Source organism: Heptranchias perlo, chromosome 9 (genome assembly GCF_035084215.1).
Source record: "Heptranchias perlo isolate sHepPer1 chromosome 9, sHepPer1.hap1, whole genome shotgun sequence".
Classification (NCBI taxonomy): domain Eukaryota; kingdom Metazoa; phylum Chordata; class Chondrichthyes; order Hexanchiformes; family Hexanchidae; genus Heptranchias; species Heptranchias perlo.
In genome coordinates this window covers 82,149,914-82,172,864 of record NC_090333.1, presented here as the reverse complement: position 1 = coordinate 82,172,864, position 22,951 = coordinate 82,149,914, and the positions used below count along the sequence as shown (strand labels likewise).

The 22,951-nt window shown below is 44.8% G+C and overlaps 1 protein-coding gene across 3 annotated transcripts in view; it reads right to left on the bottom strand.

Annotated features, from left to right (window-relative positions):
• Nucleotides 1-19,802, bottom strand: part of LOC137325566 (xenotropic and polytropic retrovirus receptor 1 homolog) — a 297,372-nt gene extending 277,570 nt beyond the window's left edge. For 2 of the 3 annotated variants that reach the window (XM_067990818.1, XM_067990820.1), the window contains exon 1: nt 19,459-19,802. In XM_067990818.1, the coding sequence (XP_067846919.1) occupies nt 19,459-19,527 (69 nt within the window). In that variant the 5' untranslated portion in view covers nt 19,528-19,802. The remainder of the gene's footprint in view (nt 1-19,458) is intronic. The other variant, XM_067990817.1, reaches the window with a different exon arrangement.
• Nucleotides 19,803-22,951: the final 3,149 nt, after the last annotated feature.

Sequence of the window (22,951 nt, the reverse complement as noted above, 5' to 3'; positions counted from 1 at the left end):
CGTTAACTGGAAAGTTTATTAGTGCATACTCAATCCACACTTTGTTGGGTTTTATAATGTTTTATGGCTATAGGGTTTTTACAGAGAAGGAGGCCATTCGTGTCTATACCGGCCGAAAAAGAACCATCCAGCCTAATCTCATTTTCCAGCTCTTGTTCCGTAGCCTTGTAGGTTAGGGCACTTCAAGTGCATATACAAGTACTTTTTAAATGTGATGAGGGTTTCTGCCTCTACCACTCTTTATGGTACGAGTTCCAGACCCCACCACCCTCTGGTGAAAAAAATTCTCTTCAACTCCCCTCTAATCCTTCTACCAATTACTTTAAATCGACGCCCCCTGGTTTTTAACCTCTCCGCTAAGGGAAACAGGTCCTTCCTGTCCACTCTATCTAGGCCCTTCATAAAATTATACACCTCAATTAAATCTCCCCTCAGCCTCCTTTGTTCCAAAGAAAACAACCCCAGCCTATCCAATCTTTCCTCATAGCTAAAATTCTCCAGTCCTGGCAACATCCTCATAAATCTCTTCTGTACCCTCTCTAGTGCAATTACATCTTTCCTGTAATGTGGTGACCAGAACAGTACATAGTACTCAAGCTGTGGCCTAACCAATGTTTTAAACAGTTCTAGCATAACCTCCCTGCACTTATATTCTACGCCTCGGCTAATAAAGGAAAGTATCGCATATGCCTTCTTAACCACCTTATCTAGCTGTCCTGCTACCTTCAGGAATCTGTGGACATGCACTCCAAAGTCCCTCTGTTCCTCTACACTTCTCAGTAGCCTACCATTTATTGTGTACTCCCTTGCCTTGTTTGCCCTCCCCAAATGCATTAACTCACACTTCTGCAGGTTGAATTCTATTTGCCACTTTTCTGCCCACCTGACCAGTTCATTGATATCGTCCTGCAGTCTTCCTCACTAGCAACCACACGGCCAACGTTTAGATCATCTGCAAACTTCCTAATCATGCCCCCTACATTTAAGTCTAAATCAATCTAACTCCTACCTACAAGCCATACATAGTTTTCATTGCTTAGGTGTGACAAAGGGAGAGTTTCTGTCTTTGGTATAGTTTTTAAAAATATAGCTAAGTGGCTGCTCCTTCCAGTTTCCAAATGGAAGACAGGAAACAATCGATCTGTGATAAACAAGCGAGGTTGATCAGGAAATTAATTTAGATAATGAGCCTTTGTTCAAGGTGCAATTTTGGATTGTACCTAAATAAAGTTTTAGTAGGTGCTTGAGGCCTAGACAATGTGTGTTTAATGGTTCAGTAGCATTCCATGCAATCATCCTCTTGTATTGCACCTTTGATAACAAGTAATTGGCAGCGTTGTATCTACTGGCCGACCGTCCACGGCAGGAGGACCAGAAGGCGGGCAGGGAGATATGGAAGCTGAACGCGAGACTGCTGACCCCAGAGAACATCGAGGAACTAAGGAGGGATTGCACAAGTTGGAGGACTGTGAAACTCCTCTTTAATTCCACGTGCACTGTTGGAAAATGATCAAGGCCAACATCAAGAGGTTCTTCATCCTCAAAAGGTGTTCAGAAGACGAGAGAGAGACAGAGGGAATTGTCCCAGCTCCAGAAAAGCATGCAGGATCTACTCCAGCTGCAGTCGATGTCGGGGAGGAACTCAGAGAGGTGATGTGCCAGTAAGCCTTGCTCTTCGCCTCAGAGACCTCAAAGACTATCTTCTGGTCCAGTCCAGTCCATGGAGCTGGACGAGAAGTGCTTGCACTTCTTCTTCCAAAATGTATACAGAGAGACCTCTGTGATCAGCAGCCTGAAGGAGGAAGACGGCTCGGTGACATCTTCGCAGGGCGACATACTGAGGATCAGCAAGTCCTTTTATGCCGGGCTGTATGACGCAAAGCCCACAAATAGCACTGCCTCCCAGTCCTTCCTGTCTTCTATTTTGGAGGTCTTAGACCAGGAGAGCATGGAACGGCCGCTGACTTTGGATGGGCTGACAAAAGGCCATCCGGTCCTTCGAGAAGAGTAGAACTCCTGGAAGCGATGGCTTACTGGTTGTGTTGTACTCGGCTCTGTGGGACTGGATAGGCCCAGACCTGTTGGAAGTGTACGGGAGTATACTTCTGGCAGGCAGTACGTCAGAGTCCACGAGGAAAGGCATCATCACCCTTATCTACAAGCGGAAAGGGGAAGAGGGAAGAAATCAGAAATTGGCGACCCATTTCCATGCTAAATGTCGACGACTAGATTCTGTCTAAGGGCATCGCCAACAGGCTCAAGTCTGCTCTGGAGCTGGTGATCCACCCCAATCAGACCTGTGCTGTACCCAGCCGGAAGATCTCTGGTAGCCTTGCGGTACTCAGGGATACAATCGCCTACGTGCAGGACAAGGGGGTGAAAACCTGCCTCATCAGCTTGGACCAGGAGAAGGCCTTCGACAGAATATCCTACACGTAGATGATGGATGTGCTGTCCAAAATGTGGTTTGGGGAGGGAATCGAGGCAGACATCCGTTGCGCAGTCCTAATCAACGGGTGGGAGTCGGAGAGCTTTCCGATCAGACCTGAAGTCAGGCAGGGCCGTCCTCGCTCTGCGGTCTTGTTCATGTGTTGTATCAAGCTGTTTGCCGCATCCATCAAGAAGGGCGCAGGTATCAAGGGGGTGACGATCCCAGGCAGCGGAGGCTCTCAGGTACCTCCCTGTACATGGACGAGATCACCGTCTTTTGCTCCAATCAGCGGTCGGCCCACAGACTGATGGGCATCTACGACCAGTTCCAGCTGGCCTCGGGGACCAGAGTGAACCGCAGTAAGAGTGGAGCCATGTTCTTCGGCAAGCACATTATCCAATGATTCCAACAATCTTTCATGCTCAGAAGGCATCATTATAAAGCTGGGTGGCAGAGATCAGGATCCCTGTGGTGGGAGCTGTCCGCGCCTTCTGGTATAGTGCTTCCTGCTCCTCTTCCAACATCAACCCCTGTTGCTGCTGATTTGTAGACTGTGCGTACCCAATATGTTGCTCTCCATCTCACTATTGAAGTCACTGAGATAGATGGCTCTACACTCAAGCTTGCTGGAGTGAGTTGAAATGACAGTTTGCGGATGAAGTGCTGGACAACTCGGTGCAGAAGTGATTTACTATAATGATTCCAGGGATGAGGGACTTCAGTTATGTGGATAGATTGGAGAAGCTGGGGTTGTTCTCCTCAGAGCAGAGAAGGTTGAGAGGAGATTTGATAGAGGTATTCAAAATCATGAAGGGTCTGGACAGAGTAGATAGCAAGAAACTATTCCCATTGGAAGAGGGGTCAAGAACCAGAGGACATAGATTTAAGATGATTGGCAAAAGAACCAAAGGCGACAGAAGAAAAAACTTTTTTTTTTACACAGCAAGTGGTTGTGATCTGGAATGCACTGCCTGAGGGGGTGGGTGGAGGCAGATTCAATTGTGGCTTTCAAAAGGGAATTAGGTAAGCACATGAAGGGAAAAAATTTGCAGGGCTACGGGGACAGGGACTAGCTGGATTGCTCTTGCATAGAGTCGGCATGGACTAGACGGGCCGAATGGCCTCCTTCCGTGCTGTAACCATTCTATAATTTTAGGTGGGCGACCCGATCATTTGTCCCCTTCACCGTCAGGTCCGACTATCTGAAGGTGCTAGGGATCTGGTTCGGGGGTGGGGGTAGTCCCAAGCCTGCACCAAGAACTGGGAGGAACGGGTTGCCAAAGCCAAACAGAAGCTTGGTTGGGGGAAGGGGCATTCCCTTTCCATGGTCGGCAGGAACCTGGTGATAAGGTACGAGGTACTCATAGTGTTGCTCTACGGGCCCAGGTCTGGCCCATCCCCTGCCACTCCACCATCACAGTCACCCGAGCCATCTTCCACTTTGTCTGGAGTTTCCAGACGTCCCATCCAGGTGGACCATACCCCACCACCTGTCCCAGGTGGAGAAGTTCCTGAAGACGAACCCTTTCGACCACAAGGCCATCAAACAGGGGTCGGCATGGAACATTCTGGGGGTCCTGCAGGGAAAGAAGAGGGTGGATCCAATCGGGCAGTTCCCCAACCAGACGGTCTAAGCCATTTGGCAGAACATCTCGTCGCCAGAACTGACCAACAAGCACCAGAATGTAGCTTGGATGATAGTGAGAAGGGCCCTGCCAGTGCGGTCTTTCCTACACGCACGGCATCTCGGTGCCACTGCGAGCTGTCCTCGAGGCTGCAATGGGGACGAGACCATTGTCCACCTCCCAGATCGTCCCCCAACAGCTAGGTAACACAGGACGCTGTAGTCTACGGGCTGCTCCCCGGGACACACACCGAGACAGATATCAACTGCTGCTGGAAGACCATCAACTCGGTAAAGGGGACCCTTTGGTCCGCCCAAAACCTGCTGGTCTTCCAGCTGAAGGAGCTGTCCACGACCGAGTGTTACCGACTGGCACACTCCAAGGTCCAAGAGTACATGCTGCGGGACACACTGAAGCAAAGTGCGGCCTACGCAAAGGCTCTATGGGGCAAGGCCACCGTGTAAGGCCTTTCCCCCCTTGTATTGTTCACAGTGTATTAAAAGATATGTACTGTGTTTTGAATTGTAATAATGGAATCATATTGCGTATGATCTGGAATGTATTGTTTGGAATTGTAATCGTGACATCTACACTGGACTGTGTGTATCCTTAAATCTTAATGAAATAAAAGTATATTTTGAAATTTAAAAAATTGAAAAGGTATTAAAACCATAAAACACGGGCAGTCTTTGGGAGTCTTTGGCTCTGGTGTAAATACAGCAAACTCGGTGGGTATATGGAGCTCCCACCTTCCACTTGTAATGTCTTTTCCTTTAAAACTGCAAAGGAGAAAACTCAACTGCCTCATCTAAAGAGCCATTAGTTGCTCACCAAGAGACAGCTTTCTGAAAAGAAGGTACAATTAACCCTTTGGGAACTGGTTCTATTTCGCTCCTTAAGTATTGTACCGAATAGCACCATTCTGCTTGTGCTTTTTCAAACTGATAAATAAATGTGGACACTAGTTTAGAATGTACACAGTGGTCTAGCAGTGTGATACTTTCCACCTTCTAAATTGACTGGGAAATGTGTTTTCCAGCAAGTGATATCAGAGCAAAACGTTACATTTGGGAAACATTGGTCTACACATGACAGAATATATAGTCACAGGTTCCAGTTAATCAGGTTAGTCTGTTTATGAAAACTTGTTCAGAAAAAGTCTGAATCGCATTAGGTTCTCCAAATTTTAGCAATCTAACAAAGTTGAATAATCACAATTGAAATTTGCAAGAAAGCAAATGTTTGAAATTTCTCTCCAAAACCCAAAAGCAAAATCTCTAAAATATTCATGTTACAGTTTATAGTATTCAAACCCGAGTAGCTGCATTCCACTGGGAATCTGATTTCATTATCCTTTTACATCAGCAAATTTAACAGAGCTTTGTGTCGCTCAAAGTTAAGAGTTTCAGTCACAAAGCATGAAAAATGTCATATTATAGAAAAAAAAGACAATTAAATTGCATTTTTTTGCAGCGTGCTTTTGGACGGGAAAGGGGAAAGCAAGTAAAGCGAAATTATACACATGACTTATCTTCATGCATCAGCTCTGGGATCAAGTATAAATGAGGACAAATAAATTCCTGATCTTTGCAGGCTTTTCTTCTTTTACAGGCTGGTGATGCAATTCCCCAAATCACTTTTAAAGCAAAATTTATGGAGAATTAATAAGTGGGAGGGGCAAAATATATATATATTAAATATTAATATATTTGTTGGGCAGTGCAATGTGATGTACCATGGACTGGCAGCGCCCCAGTTCAAATGTGTAATTCCCCATACAGTAAACTGCAACTCGTCCACATCATCAAGCAGACATGAGGTGTTGCCTCACAGAGGAGCAATAAATTAGGAGAGTCACAGTCTTGGTCACTTAAATGCTGTCTTAACCTTACAGCATTGCTGCTAATAGCAGCCATGACTTTGACAGCAACCCTAACATCCAAGCAGACATTTTAGTGCAGTGTTTACAGAGTGTGCTGAGGGAGTGCTGCACTGTCAGAGGTGCCGTCTTTTGGATCAGATGTTAAATCAAGGCTCCATCTGCCATTTCAGGTGGATGTAAAAGATCCCATTATTCGAAGAGCAGCAATGGTCTCCTGGCCAATATTTATCGCTCAACCAACATCACTAAAAGAAATTATCTGGTCATTATCTCATTGCTGTTTGCAATGCACAAATTGGCTGGGGTGTTTCCTACATTACAACAGTGATTACACTTCAAAAGTATTTAATTAGCTGTAAAGCGCTTTGGGAGGTCCTGAGGTCGTGAAAGGGGGAATATAAATGCAAGTTCTTTCTTTTAAGTAAGGTGGTGCTTCTGCGTCCAGATGCATTGAAACCTATCTAAAAAGTGGCTTTCACCGATACTTCTGAAGGTAGAGGGCGCCACCTTTACTGGCCTGCAACAGGCAAGCTGCTCAGTCAACCAGTACAGGCCACTGATGCGATTTTCCAATTGTTGATCCATTAGGACCTTTCCCTGCTACTCCCCAGAATTAAAATCATGAATTCTGAATCTTGAACAAGTTGCTTCTCGGAGCAGTTCTATAAAGAGGGCATCAGCTGCAGCACAAAAGATGGCTCAAAAGCAAGAACAGTTGTTTTAATATTCAAACTTTCTTGAACGGAAATGACACGTAGCGGAAAAAAAGTGCAGAAATTAGGTGCGAGGTCCTTCCTCTCCAAAAATTAAGATTTTCCTAACTACAGAAGAAATGCATTTTCCAAGCCATTCTATTTGTACAATAACTTTTGAAGTCGGAAAACAGCAGCAAGTGCACAAGGTATGATCTTTACTTCACAGCTGTTTTAGTCTGGGCAAATCTGGTTCCAAAGCTCACGGTATTACTGTAACGCAGCTAATGTAATCTCTAGTAACTATCTTCCAAACAACCTGACTGAGCAATTAATCATGCTTTTTGTAGGCACGAGTGTTGTTGTGAAACACTGTAGATAGATAGATATAAAAAATAAGCGGTCCTGCATTACTCATTTAAAGGTTACGTGAGTATATTGGCAGCCTATTTTAAAAACTCTCCCTGTACTTATATTTCCTTCTTCCCCTATTCATTAATTAATTTATTTTTTCTATTGCAGGCTTTCCTTGCCATTCAAGTGGACAATCCTTTCCAAATTTCACTTATGAATTGCCTTTAATGTAATAAAATGTCCAAAAGCACTTGACAGAGGCAGAAATAATCAGACATCTAGCAGTGGTGAGAGACGGATTAGAGGGGGTAACCAAAAGCTTGATTAAGAGGTAGATTTTGAGGAGGTGTATGAAGGAGAGGAGAAAGACAACAAGGCAAAGGTGCTAGGAAGAACATTCCAGACTGTGGGATAAGATGGCTGAAGGCTTTACTACCAAAGGTGGAGTATGAAGGAAAGAGGGAGATGCAAAGGAAGCTAGAGTTGGAAGAGTGGAGAATGCATGCAGGAACATAGGTTGCAGAGATAGGAAGGGATGAGGCTACAGAGGGATTTGTAGATGAAGACAAGGACCTTAAAATCAGTGTTTTGAGGGGATGACAGTCAATGAAGGTTGGAAAGGGGTGATAGAGGAGTAGAACTTATTTCAGGATAGAATGCAGGCAGTGGAGTTTTGGACGAATTGCAATTTGTCAAGTGCAAAACTTGGGAGCAAGCCGGAGTGATTGAGTGTGCATGTGACAAGGCCATGGATAGGAGAGTAAGTGGGAGCTCATTCTTTCCATTTGAATACACAAATTCACTGTACCAAAAGTCCACCTTGAACATATATGCTATTTTAAAAGCATGCAATTCAGTATACAACTGTACGGTGCATGTATTTTTAGAAATTAAGTTTCTGAAAGATTTTTTCCACCATTTGTCTCCGTCTACTCTCCTGAAGACTTTGACTCTTACTGGGGTACAGCTCCATGTGTCAGACAGACCTCAAATACAGCACTCAACAGATTATTCTTTTTGTGGGTGAGTGGATAGGGATCAAGAGCAGGATTCTCAGCTGTCCCTAGCTTTTGTCCCTAGTTCAGGAAAGCCAACTTTAATATCCCAACTGAGGCCTCAGCTGAGGTCAGTTAATTCAGCACAGAGCAGCATTCAAAGCTGTCACCTCTGGTCTAAGTGGCTCAGCACTGCACCAGCAGGGAAGGTTTCCTCTGTCTGCTAGGTGTAGCTAAATCATAAATGCATTCTTTACAAACAGATTTATGATTTTGCTACACCTAACATACAGAGAAAATCTACCACCCAGGTGACGCTTCACCGACTGGGACACTGAGAAGCCTTTGAAAAAGTGGTTATCAAAAACTTACTGCATTAAACCTTTCCAGATACTCAACAGCATTCTGCACTAAAGTAAAAGGTAAGATTACAATACTAATCTTTATTCAAATGCTGTGAATTAAGAAACTTCTCATGGTTCTGGATATTTCTCTGATTTCACATTATCATAGCGTTAGGACACATAATATCACTTTTACAGACTCTGTATATTGCAATAAGCTACCAAACTAAAAAAAATAATTCCCCAGGAAAGTCAAAAGTACAGATTTAGCAGTTGGTTTAAACAGCAAATTTTACAATCAGTCACTGGTGAAAATAAAAGGCTGGCAAATCATGTAAACAGAAGCTGTGTTTGTATTAAGCAGACAAGTTCAAACACCGTCACAATCACTGTTTATGTTATATACTCTAAACCGAACATGTCGATATTTACCACCACTAGTTCACATCTGGCTGCTTTAAGCCAGCGGTATGATCCAATCCCAAAGGTGATAATTTAAGTCAGCTTCACAGTATAAAGATTTATAAACCTCTGTCTGCAGCCGGAGGTTTATGATGAAAGGGTCACTAGTTTACTGTGACTAAAGAAAGTAACATTTTATTTTCATTACAAGACGCGGGGATTTTGCACTGATGTTTTGGGGAACATACTTCATGATTGTCAATTTTTCTGTGATTATGGTTGTACAACCTATGATTCATTGGTCCAGCAGATGCATGTAGTAAACATGTAGAACATGAGCATTATTTACTAGTCTCCGTGGATAGTTTATATTCAACTGAGGTTTTTAATTCATGTTGAAACTACTTGGCATGCAAAGACCCTTTTCCATGTGTGCATGGGCAAAAGATCACAACAGAAACTAAGAATTATAGGGCAGATTGGGTAGTGCATTGGATCAGACTTCCAGGTCTAAAATCCGTGTCCGAATCTAGCTCTGACTGAGTTTAATCAGTCTTAATTCAGTTTATAGCAGAAAATCACTCTGAACTGCCCTAAGGGTGTATTCATATTGCTTGGCAGTTGGGAGTTTGAAAATGCAATTGGAAGCCACTTGGGGAAAGAGTTTTTTTTCCCGGGAGAAGGAAGTGGCATTGCAAGATAGTAGAGGGGCATGGGTGGTGAGGGATACAAGGAAGTTGTCGGAGATGGCCTTGTCAAGCAACGAGACCAATGGAGCAGAGATGCCACAGTGGGTGGCCATGAAGATGGGTAGCAGAGTTTCTATGGAAATTTTTTTTTAGGAAAGGCAGGAGGGCAAGGGGAGCAAGATAGAGATTGAAATGAAGGAGGATGAGGAATACATCAGGGCAAAGACTACAGTAAGAAAGATAAGGTTTGGGGCACGGTCGACACCAAGAACATCTCCCCCAAAAGTCTGATCACGCACAAAAAAAGGCTGGATTTCCTGGCATAACTCACTGTTCTTTTCTGTCCTGTCTCCACTGTTCACATGAAACTTGACTATTCAATCATTTGTGCTACAAAGCGCAATGGACCAGCGAAGCAGTATTTGATGATACAGAATGTTAATATATTTTTAAAAGATTTACACTCTGAAGGTTTCTGGGAATTGGTTGACTATTTAAATTGGATGAATATCACCAGGTGTGGAAGATTCTGCAAACTAGCCACATTTACAAATGAACCAGGTACAAAAAAAACACCATTTGAAGCATTTTACATTTACTAATATTGTAACTTTAATACAAATTTTAAGAAATGGAGTTCCTATGGGATCATTAATGATGATTAGCTGACCCCACTACAAGAAGAGTATTCGGAACGAGCATTTTTTTTATTCGTTCATGGGCGTCGCTAGCGAGGCCGGCATTTATTGCCCATCCCTAATTGCCCTTGAGAAGGTGGTGGTGAGCCGCCTTCTTGAACTGTTGCAGTCCGTGTGGTGAAGGTTCTCCCACAGTGCTGTTAGGAAGGGAGTTCCAGGATTTTGACCCAGCGACGATGAAGGAACGGCGATATATTTCCAAGCCGGGATGGTGTGTGACTTGGAGGGGAACGTGCAGGTGGTGTTGTTCCCATGTACCTGCTGCTCTTGTTCTTCTAGGTGGTAGAGGTCGCGGGTTTGGGAGGTGCTGTTGAAGAAGCCTTGGCAAGTTGCTGCAGTGCATCCTGTGGATGGTACATACTGCAGCCACAGTGGTGAAGGGAGTGAATGTTTAGGGTGGTGGATGGGGTGCCAATCAAGTGAGCTGCTTTGTCCTGGATGGTGTCGAGCTTCTTGAGTGTTGTTGGAGCTGCACTCATCCAGGCAAGTGGAGAGTATTCCATCACACTCCTGACTTGTGCCTTGTAGATGGTGGAAAGGCTTTGGGGAGTCATGAGGTGAGTCACTCGCCACAGAATACCGAGCCTCTGACCTGCTCTTATAGCCACAGTATTGAAATGGCTGGTCCAGTTAAGTTTCTGGTCAATGGTGACCCCCAGGACGTTGATGGTGGGGGATTCGGCGATGGTAATGTCGTTGAATGTCATGGGGAGGTGGTTAGACTCTCTCTTGTTGGAGATGGTCATTGCCTGGCACGAATGTTACTTGCCACTTATGAGCCCAAGCCTGGATGTTGTCCAGGTCTTGCTTCATGCGGGCTCGGTCTGCTTCATTATCTGAGGGGTTGCGAATGGAACTGAACACTGTGCAATCATCAGCGAACATCCCCATTTCTGACCTTATGATGGAGGGAAGGTCATTGATGAAGCAGCTGAAGATGGTTGGGCCTAGGACACTGCCTTGAGGAACTCCTGCAGCAATGTCCTGGAGCTGAGATGATTGGCCACCAACAACCACTACCATCTTCCTTTGTGCTAGGTATGACTCCAGCCACTGGAGAGTGTTCTCCCTGATTCCCATTGACTTCAATTTTACTAGGGCTCCTTGGTGCCACATTCGGTCAAATGTTGCCTTGATGTCAAGGGCAGTCACTCTCACCTCACCTCTGGAATTCAGCTCTTTTGTCCATATTTGGACCAAGGCTGAAATGAATCGAATTGGCTGAAGACTGGCATCTGTGATGGTGGGGATATCAGGAGGTGGCTGAGATGGATCATCCACTCGGCACTTCTGGCTGAAGATGGTTGCAAACGCTTCAGCCTTGTCTTTTGCACTCACGTGCTGGACTCCGCCATCATTGAGGATGGGAATGGGGATGTTTACAGAGCCTCCTCTTCCCATTAGTTGTTTAATTGTCCACCACCATTAACGACTGGATATGGCAGGACTGCAGAGCTTTGATCTGATCCGTTGGTTGTGGAATCGCTTGGCTCTGTCTATAGCATGTTGCTTCCGCTGTTTAGCATGCATGTAGTCCTGAGTTGTAGCTTCACCAGATTGGCACCTCATTTTTAGGTACGCCTGGTGCTGCTCCTGGCATGCTCTTCTACTCTCCTCATTGAACCAGGGTTGATCCCCTGGCTTGTTGGTAATTGTCGAATGAGGAATATGCCGGGCCATGAGGTTACAGATTGTGCTGGAATACAATTCTGCTGCTGCTGGTGGCCCACAGCGCCTCATGGATGCCCAGTTTTGAGCTGCTAGATCTGTTCTGAATCTATCCCATTTAGTACGGTGGTAGTGCCACACAACACGTTGGATGGTGTCCTCAGTGCGAAGACGGGACTTCATCTCCTCGAGGACTCCTACCAATACTGTCATGGACAGATGCATCTGCGACAGGTAGATTGGTGAGGACAAGGTCAAGTAGGTTTTTCCCTCGTGTTGGTTCGCTCACCACCTGCCACAGGCCCAGTCTAGCAACTATGTCCTTCAGGACTCGGCCAGCTCAGTCAGTTGTGGTGCTACCGAGCCACTCTTGGTGATGGACATTGAAGTCCCCCACCCAGAGTACATTCTGTGCCCTTGCTACCCTCAGTGCTTCCTCCAAGTGGTGTTCAACATGGAGGAGAACTGATTCATCAGCTGAGGGAGGACAGTAGGTGGTAATCAGCAGGAGGTTTCCTTACCCATGTTTGGCCTGATGCCATGAGATTTCACGGGGTCCAGAGTCAACGTTGAGGACTCCCGGGGCCACTCCCTCCTGACTGTATATCACTGTACCGCCACCTCTGGTCGGTCTGTCCTGCAGGTGGGACAGGACAGGATGGTGATGGAAGAGTCTGGGACGATGGCTGAAAGGTATGATTCTGTGATTATGGCTATGTCAGGCTGTTGCTTGACTAGTCTGTGGGACAAGTCCCCAAATGTTAGTGAGGAGGACTTTGCAGGGTCGACTGGGCTTGGTTTGCCTTTGTCGTGTCCGGTGCCTCGTGGTCCAATGCCGGGTGGTCTGTCCGGTTTTATTCTTATTGTGACTTTTTTTAGCGAGATTTTACAACTGAGTGGCTTGCTAGGCCATTTCAGAGGGCAATTAAGAATCAACCACATTGCTGTGGGACTGGAGTCACATATTCGGCCAGACCAGGTAAGGACGGCAGGTTTCCTTCCCTAAAGGACATTAGTGAACCAGATGGGTTTTTACCACAATCCGGTCATTTCATGGCCACCATTACTGATACTAGTATTTTAATTCCAGATTTTATTTAATTAATTGAATTTAAATTCCCCAGCTGCCGTGGCGGGATTTGAACTCATGACTCCGGATTATTAGTCCGGGCCTCTGGATTACTAGTCCAGTAACATAACCACTATGCTACCGTTACCCGTATGGTCTCCATCATCCAATTAGCACCCCAACAGGTTTGTACTCCATTCATTGCTCTCATTCCACATTTGTTTTCGGTATTTAACTTCACATTTTCTCCTTTTCTTTTCAGATCGCTCTCACATCGTGCAACATTTCTCCACTGAGGCCAGTTGACCTGGTTTCAAGGCCTCTACCTTCATTCTGCATCTTCCCACTTAAAATTGGAAACTTGATAGTAAAGGGAGATCATAAAAAGACAACCCACTTGCCACCACTCCATGGCACAGTATGCTGGAGTACCAATGTGCCACACCACCACTGGTTTATTGCGCTTTTGAATTGTGGTACCCTTAACCCCATTGTGGCCAGTCACTAGGAGGGACACACAGCTTGGTGGAAATTTCCCACACAATTTCCCTCCCCTACAAGGCACCTGATCTCCACTCAGCATTTTCCTGCACAAGTAACATTGGAAACTTAGAAGGGAGGACAAAATCATACCTACATCCATCCACCCATTCCAAAGCCACGCACGCTGATATTCCATTACACACACCATTATGTACTCTATCCTCCATTTATAACCTTCTATAATTATCTCCATTTCCCACCACCACCCCCTCCCAGCCTCCTCAATTTCCTCTGTGCTCTCCTGAAGGCACTGATTGTGCTGAAGTACAGTTCCACAGTTGTCAGAACCCTCCAATATTTCAGCCGAGTGGTCATTCTTCATTTGCAAGTCGAGACAGTGAATGTCTGTGGGCTATTAAACCATAGTTTTGCCTGATCTTGTCCTCACCCGATATCCACACAAATGCACTTTCCAGCATGACTGCAATCAGCAGCGGGATGCCTGAATTACTTTCTCCTCTCTTTAACCCAGGGATTCAGTGGTCAATTATGGAATCACAACTGTTGCTTCAGCTAAGATCAGTTTAATTGGCATACTCCAAAAATCAAACCTCGGAGCTTCTGGTCGGTATGGCTACACTGGACAGTACCTTTCACTCACTATGATACTGGAGGACCCTACACAGTCACTATAGATATAAAATCTGATTTTCTTCAAAGTATAGATTTCCTTTTTACCCATTAGGCCACACTCCCTTTAAAACCTTGATGATTGCAATGATTGTTTAATCTCCATCTTTCTTGGTTGGCAGCAAAGTAACCTAACTCGCTCTCATTTTACTGAATAAACTGCCTGTTCTGTACTAAGCTGTTGGCCCATGTACAAACCAAGACCGTCTTCTCTTCACGGTGCTACTGGCCGGAAACTAAATATATAATTTTTAATACTCTCTGCTGCACACACAACACAATGTTACACTGTACTCAGCACCTCAGTTATAACGAATAAACTGTTTGTTAGGCAGGCTCTCACATCAAGTAGCATTCTGCCAAGATCACAAGTCTCACTCACTATCTGCCCCATTCACAATGTTTTAAAGCATCTCACTTACAACAGACAATGCAATACACAAGATGCAATCTGTTAGATCAAACCTTTGAAACTGAATTAAAAACTCTACAATGCTTCACTGATCATCTCCATTGGTTCCTGTTAACACTTTCTTTCATGATAGCTCTGGTCAAATTATTTTGAGTCAATTCCAGACACTATTTGGGGCCATCCAAAATAAAAGATGATCTTTTTTCTGCATATACTTGGTCATTTTCTTCGATTTGTGTTATAGGTTGTGTTGCATTTTGTTAATCAGTGTACAGTCTAAACCGTCAAGCAAAAAAGAGAAATTCTTGAGGGAGATGAAGAGACAGACAGGCTGGGGGGGGAGGGGAGAGGGCAGTGGCAATATGGTGGAGAGACCAGTGCTCAACTGAAAGGCAGGTAGGTGATGGTATGTGAAGTAACTGAATTGTACTTATGGTAGCCAGTTAAATAGGTGCGGCAAGCAAACATTTGCCTCTGGTCTAATTTGCTCTCATACATATAGTTTTATCATTACCGAATTAAAATTCTACATCCCAGTGAAGGAGAATGTAAATAACACATATGCTTGTCACACTTCATACCTTTATTGAATTATTGAATGAGTTGACTACTGTCTCTCTTACTTTTTTTGATCAGCCAGGTGTCTAAAACATGGAAACTCATCACCATGCTCAAGACTCACTAAACCAAGTTCGTGAAAATTCATATGGGTAGAGAGGGCTGTTTGACCGAAAAGGATGCACAAACACTGTGCCTTAGAAATACGCCGTTCTCACCAAAGTCCAGAGCACTGAGGTGCCAGTTGGTAACAACCCAAGGCTTAGGCATCCCCAAGTGTGCGCAGGGGTATTGCTGGAATTTAACCAGCACAGATCACAGGCAAGGATCCGACTGCTTGTCCAGCCAGGATCACCATCTCTGCCAGGGCACTAATTTGCAGGGTTTTCAGAACAGAGTGTGAAGAATCCTGCCCTTTAAATCATTATCAAAAAATGTCCCGATATCCTCCAGGGTCCTATATCACAAAGTACTACAATGGATAACTCAGGCACCGCCAAGAAATCAAAGATGCCATGGCAGTAAGAAAAAATTGATTTTCTTTATTTCTGAAATTCACTAGCCTCCTTATAACAGAAATAATAGAAACTGGCCATCAGTGAGACTATTCTAGGCAGTAATCCAAATTCAGGATTCCGCCAAAGAACAAACCACAAGAGCTAAGCTCACAGAATTGCTGACATCATCTCTACTCTTCGATTATGCAATACATAAGCAGTGATAACAGCATCCCTAAACACTCATTTCCAAGTTCCTGCTGAATTACTAAGGCATCTTCCTCTCTATAATTATACAGATACAGGGTTTCCTTTAGTGTAAGTCATTACCGTCTGCAGTCGAAACCTTGCATAATTATCTCTTGATCTGTTACTCAAATATGTATTTTACCATATTCAGTCCCCAGCTCAGACTTAAGGTACTTCCAAATATCTGGAATAGTACAGAATACCATAGTGCAAACAACAACAACAAACATATTGCTTTCAATGTAAAGACATCCAAAAGCACTTCACAAATAGAGGTACAAAAATTGGACACTGTGCCAGGAAGGTAGAGGTTAGGAGGGGTGGCCAAAAGCTTGGTCAAAAAGATGGGTTTTGAGCTTTTTAAATGGAGCAGATGGATTTAGAGTGGGAGTTCCAGAGTTTAGGACCTGGATGGCTGAAGGCTTTGTCACCATTGGTGAGATGAAAGGAGGGGATACACAAAAAGCCAGAGTCAAAGGAACAGAGTGTTTACTAGGGATGTAGGGCTGGAGGAGCTTGGAGAGCTAGGGTATGGCAGGGCCATGAAGCATTTAAGGATGAGAATGCGAGTCAATGCAGCAACAACAACTTGCATTTATATAGTGCCTTTAATGCAGTAAAACATCCCAAGGCACTTCACAGGAGCATTATCAAACAAAATTTGACACCAGAACACGCACGCAGGCACTATATCCTTTTCATTACCCAGATTTTTTTTGATGACATGCTCTAACATATTGACAGGCTATTTTTCATATTGACTTTTCTCCATCATTGATTGATATTTGCTATAATTTAATAACAGCACACAGGGACACATGTCCACACTGAGAATAGTTTCTCCAGACTGCATCCACCCATGGCACAGAATTTGCAACTGCCCCCCAAGTCAATGCAAAGCGTCAGCTGAGCAGCTGTTCTGCAATGATAGAGTCACGAGAAAGCTCTCAACATAAAGCCAAGTGTCTGAATGCTGCAACAATATTTTGTAAAAATCATGCCGATATGAAAGGAGAACTGCCACTGTAACAGAACACAAGCTGGATGCATACATTTCAAGCACTTCTCTGCTGGTTGGGTTTTGCCTGAGATTAGGAAATGGTGCTGCAAGGAACATCATGAGAATTCTGCATTCAGCTTTCATTGCTCATACTCTCAAATACGTAATGCAGAACTACAAGTATTCCGGCTGCTTTATACTAACACGATTGTTCACTGTTTGCTGCATGGCATTGTTTGTTTTTATTTCATATTAGGTACTCTGATACTCACCAATACAGAATTTATTTTGCAGGTGAGGTGAAATCCATGTATGTTGACAAAAACTAAAACGTGCCAAGCATTAGAATAATGATAGCATTATACTTTGCTGAATTATAAATAACTACGTGGTTGAGACTGGCATACCTAATTAACGCATAAGTGCTAGTTCGGTAATTAAGTCCAATGTACTGACAATTGCTGGTTTGGTGGTGTTTGATTACATGCCTAAGAATGATATGCATATCCTGTCCCAGTTTTAAAATCACGACAACCTGCAAAAGAGACCTTGTTTTTTTTCTCTCCTCCTACCCCCCAAACTCACCTCAAGGTCGTATAGTTCCACGGACACTAGCAACACAGTTTGCCAAATACGAGCTGAGACAGTAATTATTAACAAGCTATATATAAAAAATGTTTTTAATGCAGCGCGTTATGATCTGAAATGCACTGCCTGAAAGGGTGGTGGAAGCAGTTTCAATAGTAACTTTCAAAAGTGGATTGGATATATACATGAAAAGGAAAAAATTGCAGGGCTATGGGGAAAGAGCGGGGGAGTAGAACTAATTGGATAGCTTTTTCAAAGAGTCGGCACAGGCACGATGGGCCAAATGACCTCCTTCTGTGCTGTACGATTCTATTGAACTGTGGGGGAAATGCACATTTCCAGACAGGGGTCACTGGATAGCTATCAGAAGTAATCTCACTTGCTGAGCTTTTCCAGCATTTTCTGTTTTTATTTCAATTTCCAGCATCCACAATATTTTGCTTTAGAAGTAGGACCATGACTGATTAGCCCTAACCAAAGATGCCAAGACCAACCTTAGCAATTCAATCACTCCGTCCGAGATTGGCTAACACAAAACATAGATCAATATAGTTTTTCCTTTTCTCTCTCATTTCTTTGTAGATTATCAAGTCTCTTTCACTTTCCTTCAAATCCCATATAATAGGTAATTTACCTTCAAAATACTGAAAATCCCAAATACACAAGACTGATGATGCTATACTGTGGTAATATCCAAGCCTTTACAATACTGAGAAACATTTTACATTCAGTATTAACTACTCTCTCTAACCTTTGCAGACACACACTATTCTGTATAATGTAGTTTTTTTGATTTACAATCTATATAAAACTATGATATCCCCATCTATCAATCAATAAAATACATCACAATATCACACAGGATATATTGTCCAAATAATGATGTTCAATCACAGGAGCTTGCTATTTGTCTCTGTCTGACATGACTAGCCCATTCCCTAGCAATAGCACAAAGATGGGAAAAAAAGCCACTAATGTATTACACTGAGGAATCTATTCTGAAGTAGATCCTAACACAGCCACATATCAAAGGGCTAAATAAACCGTACAAGCAGTTTAGATAATCTCAAACCCTTAAATGTTTTGGAATGTGCTGCAAATTGTGTTTATTTTCACATCAACACTGCCTGTACCCTCTTTCATCCCTCCGAGATCAATTTACTTGTATCCAAACCTTACCTCATATTTATATAAAATTTTCTCCCACACCCAACACTTATCCATTGGATATTGTGTTACATGCAGTTATTAACATATTCTGAAAACAGAGGTCCTGTTTATATTACTATACTTGGACCACCTTCCCATTCCCCAACACTTCACTCTCTCCCCCTCCTCAGACCATCAACCTTTCTCACCATCACCTTTACCCTCGCCCCCTCTCTCCCCTTCCCCCTCTCGCTGTCGCCCTCGTCCCCTCTCTCCCCTTCACCCCCTCTCCGTTGCCCTCACCCTCTCCCCCCGTCCCCCTCACCCCCTCTTCCCGTCCCCCTCACCCCCTCTTCCCGTCCCCCTCACCCCCTCTTCCCGTCCCCCTCACCCCCTCTTCCCGTCCCCCTCACCCCCTCTTCCCGTCCCCGTCTCCCTCACCCCCTCTTCCCGTCTCCCTCACCCCCTCTTCCCGTCCCCGTCTCCCTCACCCCCTCTTCCCGTCTCCCTCACCCCCTCTTCCCGTCCCCGTCTCCCTCACCCCCTCTTCCCGTCTCCCTCACCCCCTCTTCCCGTCCCCATCTCCCCATCCCCCTTACCCCCTCTCTGTCCCCATCACCCCCTCTCTCCAGTCTCATCACCCTTACCCACCTTGGTACCCATCACCCTCACCCCTTCCCCATCGCCATCACCCCATCAACACCCCCTTGTCTCTATCCTTCTCCCTCACCCCCTTCTGCCCCCATCCCTATCTCCCTCACCCATCTCCCTCCATCCCTTTCATCTCTCTCCCTCACTCCCTTCTCTTTCTCCATCCCTGTCTCTCACTCCTATCCCTCCATCTCTATCTTCTCCATGCCTTTCTCCCTCCATCTCTATCTCCCTCTTCCTCCATCCTTATCTCCCTTTATCCCCCTCGGACGCGAGCTGTCCATTGTGCCATCAACCCATCCGCCTCCCAGTCCGCTCCGCCCGCTGCTCACCTCATACTGGATGTACTGTTTGCGCCATTCCGGCGTGATGTGAGCTGATAAATGTTCGGCGAATTTCATGATTGGTGTTTTCTAAAGATGGTTCTTTTTTTAAAAAAAATTAAAATCCCAGCGGTGAGTTCGGGGCATCCGCTAACTAACCACCATTACTGAACGAGATTCCGGACTCCGGTTCGCTCTGCCAGTTACCGCTGTTAATGATGATGCTGTCGCTGCTTCCCTCACACGGACACGGACCGTCACTCACTACCGATGATCCGCCATCTTACTGACAACACACCGCGCACGGTCCAGCAGGACGGTCGGGAGCGCGCCCAGGCGCGCGCGTGAGGGAGGAAGAGCCGGCGAGCGAGCACGCGCGCGCGCGCACACACACACACACACACACGCCCGCCCCCGGGCCGCCGCATACGCGTGCGTCGCTGCGTCAGCACACGGGGCGAGCGTGGAATCACGCCAGTCCCGCCCCCGCGTGTGTTTGAATTTGAAGCCGTCTCCGTGGGCGCGCGTGGTGTTTCCCGGCCCGCGCCCAAGTCCCCCAGGTATGGCCTCGAGCTATGGAACTGCGAGCCGTTAAACCGAGCTCGGCGCGCGCAGCTGCAGCAGCAGCAGCAAAAGAAGCGCAGTCAGCCTGAGGGGAGAAATTATAGCGTGTGATTGTATCACTATTATATAAAAAAAAATGTGGTGCAATTGATGACTGGACAGTAGATTTATGTGTCTGCCCTCAGACTTAGCACCCTTGGGTACCATTAGTTATGCCATTATCCATCAAGATAAGGGGAGAAAATAGGACCAAGTGCCAATATGAAAGGAAACTCAGTCCCTTTAATATTTTTTTCATGATAAGCTCTGGTTAGCCTTTTTTTTCTAGTTATAAGGAGCCAGCAGGAACAATTCTTTGAGAAGGCGGCATTGGAATTTTATTTTTGATATAGAAAAGGAAGAACCTGCATTCAGAGATCCTCCACCATCTAGGAGGTCAAGGGCAGCAGGTACATGGGAACGCCATCACCTCCAGGCTCCCCGCCAAGTCACACACCATCCCTACTTGGACGTATATCCCCGTTCCTTCATTGTCGCTGGACCAAAATCCTGGAACCGAACCTCCTACCTAATAGCACTGTAAGAGCATCTTCACACAGGACTGCAGCAGTTCAAAAAGAAAGCTCACCACCACCTTCTCAAGGGCAACTAGGGAAGGGCAATAAATGCCAGAGACTCCCACATCCCCAGAATGAAGTTTTTAAAAATCATACAGCGCCTTTCACGTCCCCAGGATGTCCTAATGATGTGGAGATGCCGGTGATGGACTGGGGTTGACAATTGTAAACAATTTTACAACACCAAGTTATAGTCCAACAATTTTATTTTAAAATTCACAAGCTTTCGGAGGCTTCCGCCTTCCTCAGGTGAATGTGAATTTAGGATGTCCTAAAGCATTTCACAGCCGAATGACCGCCTCCTGTGCGTAACTTTCTATGATTCTAAGTACTTTTGAAGTGTAGACACTGTTTTGTAGACAAACGTGACAGCCAATTTATGCACCGCAAAAATCCAACAAATAGCAATGAGCTAAATCATTAGTTAATCTGTTTGGTGCTATTGGTTGAGAGAGGAATGCTGGCCAGGACACCTCCCTTGCTCCTCTTTTGATACAGTAAGAAATGACTTCCTGCATTAGTTTTGAAGAGATATATAAGTATTGTGCTGTTTATTGGCTTGCTATGTCTTTTTGCATCAATTGTTAAACCAGCTATGCTAATCCATTTACAAGAGAGAACAAACCTTACTTTATATGGCACCCTTCATATCCTGAGGAACACAGCTGTTGAATTACTTTTTGAAGTGCAGTCGCTGTTGTAATGTAGAGAAACATGGAAGCAAATTCACACAAGAGTCAGTTAGCGAAAATGAAAGTGCATGAAATTGGAGGTAATCTTTTAACATGGGTAGGGAATTGTTTAGGAGGTAGGAAACAGAGAGTAAGGATATTGGATATATACTCCCATTGGCAGGATGTGACTAGTGGTGTCCCCCCCCAGGGATCTGTACTGGGGCCTCAGCTTTCCATTATATTTATCAATGACTTGGATGAAGGAATAGAGAGCCCCAAGTTTGGTGACAACACTAAGTTGGGTGGCACAATAAGTAGTGTAGATAGAAGTAGAAAGTTTCAACAAGACATTGATAGATTAAATAAGAGGGCAAAACTATAGCAGATGGAGTTCAGTGTGGGGAAGTGTGAGGTCATCCACCTTGGACCTAAGAAAGATAGATCAGAGTATTTTCTACATGGTGAGAAGCTAGGAACTGTGGAAGAGCAGAGAGATTTTGGGGTTCAAGAACAGAAATCACTAAAAGCTAGTGGACAGGTACAAAAAATAATTAAAAAGGCTAATGGAATGTTGGCCTTTATCTCAAGAGGGCAGGAATACAAAGGGGTGAAGTTATGTTACAGCTGTACAGAGCACTGGTTAGACCCCATCTGGAGACTGCTTTCAGTTCTGGGCACCGCATCTCAGGAAGGATATATTGGCCTTGGAGGGGGTGCATCACTGTTTCTGTTTTTGTGGGTGTTTAAGCTATGGTTGTTAGCTAGGACACCAGGAGAACTCCTCTGCTCTTCTTCATCCACTTGAACAGGTAGATGGGGCCTCTAATAGACGGCAACTCTGACAGTGCAGCACTCCTTCCATACTGCACAGAAGTGTCAGCCAAGATTTTCCACTCAAGTCTTGAACCCATGTCCTTCTGACTCAGAAGCGAGAGTGCTACAAACTGGCACAAAAATTCTTGTGACTGCTTGTTCTTTCTGTGATCACATGCCCTGTGTCATGATTTTGTCACACCTTGTCAAGTGACACTTAATAACACCTGAAGTAATGCCTGCTTATAGTATTGTTAATGATAATTGACTCAGTGGGTAGCCCTCTTGCCTCTGAGTCAGAAGGTCGTGGATTCAAGTCTCACTCCAGAGACATGAGCTCATAATCCAGGCTGATACTCCAATGCAGTACTGCACTATCAGAGGTGCCATTGTTTGGATGAGATGTTAAAACGAGACCCCGTCTGCCCTCTCCATTTGGAGGATCAGAGAGGGGCAGACAGGAACATGCAAGAACCCATAGGCACATCAGGCCATGGCCACTAGAGGCCTGCTGGCAGCTGTTTCTGGACAGCATTCAGAAGGCCCCAACTACAGCAGCCATTGCCACAGATCCAGGTGGGTTCAGGTTGGGTCAGGTACACTTCGGGTTCAGAGCACCTGACTAATACTCAGGCCCCAAAGGAAAATTGGGCCCTAAATATTTGTTTAACACAATTGTATACTTTAATTTTAGCTTAACTAAAGCTTTTTTTAAACAGATGGTATTGATGGAATCCACAGCATTTTGCAGCAACAGTGTTCATTTTTCTCAGCAATTTTATAAATCATGATTTTCTTTTTGTCTTCCCACAATTTTCTCCCTTCATGCTGGGA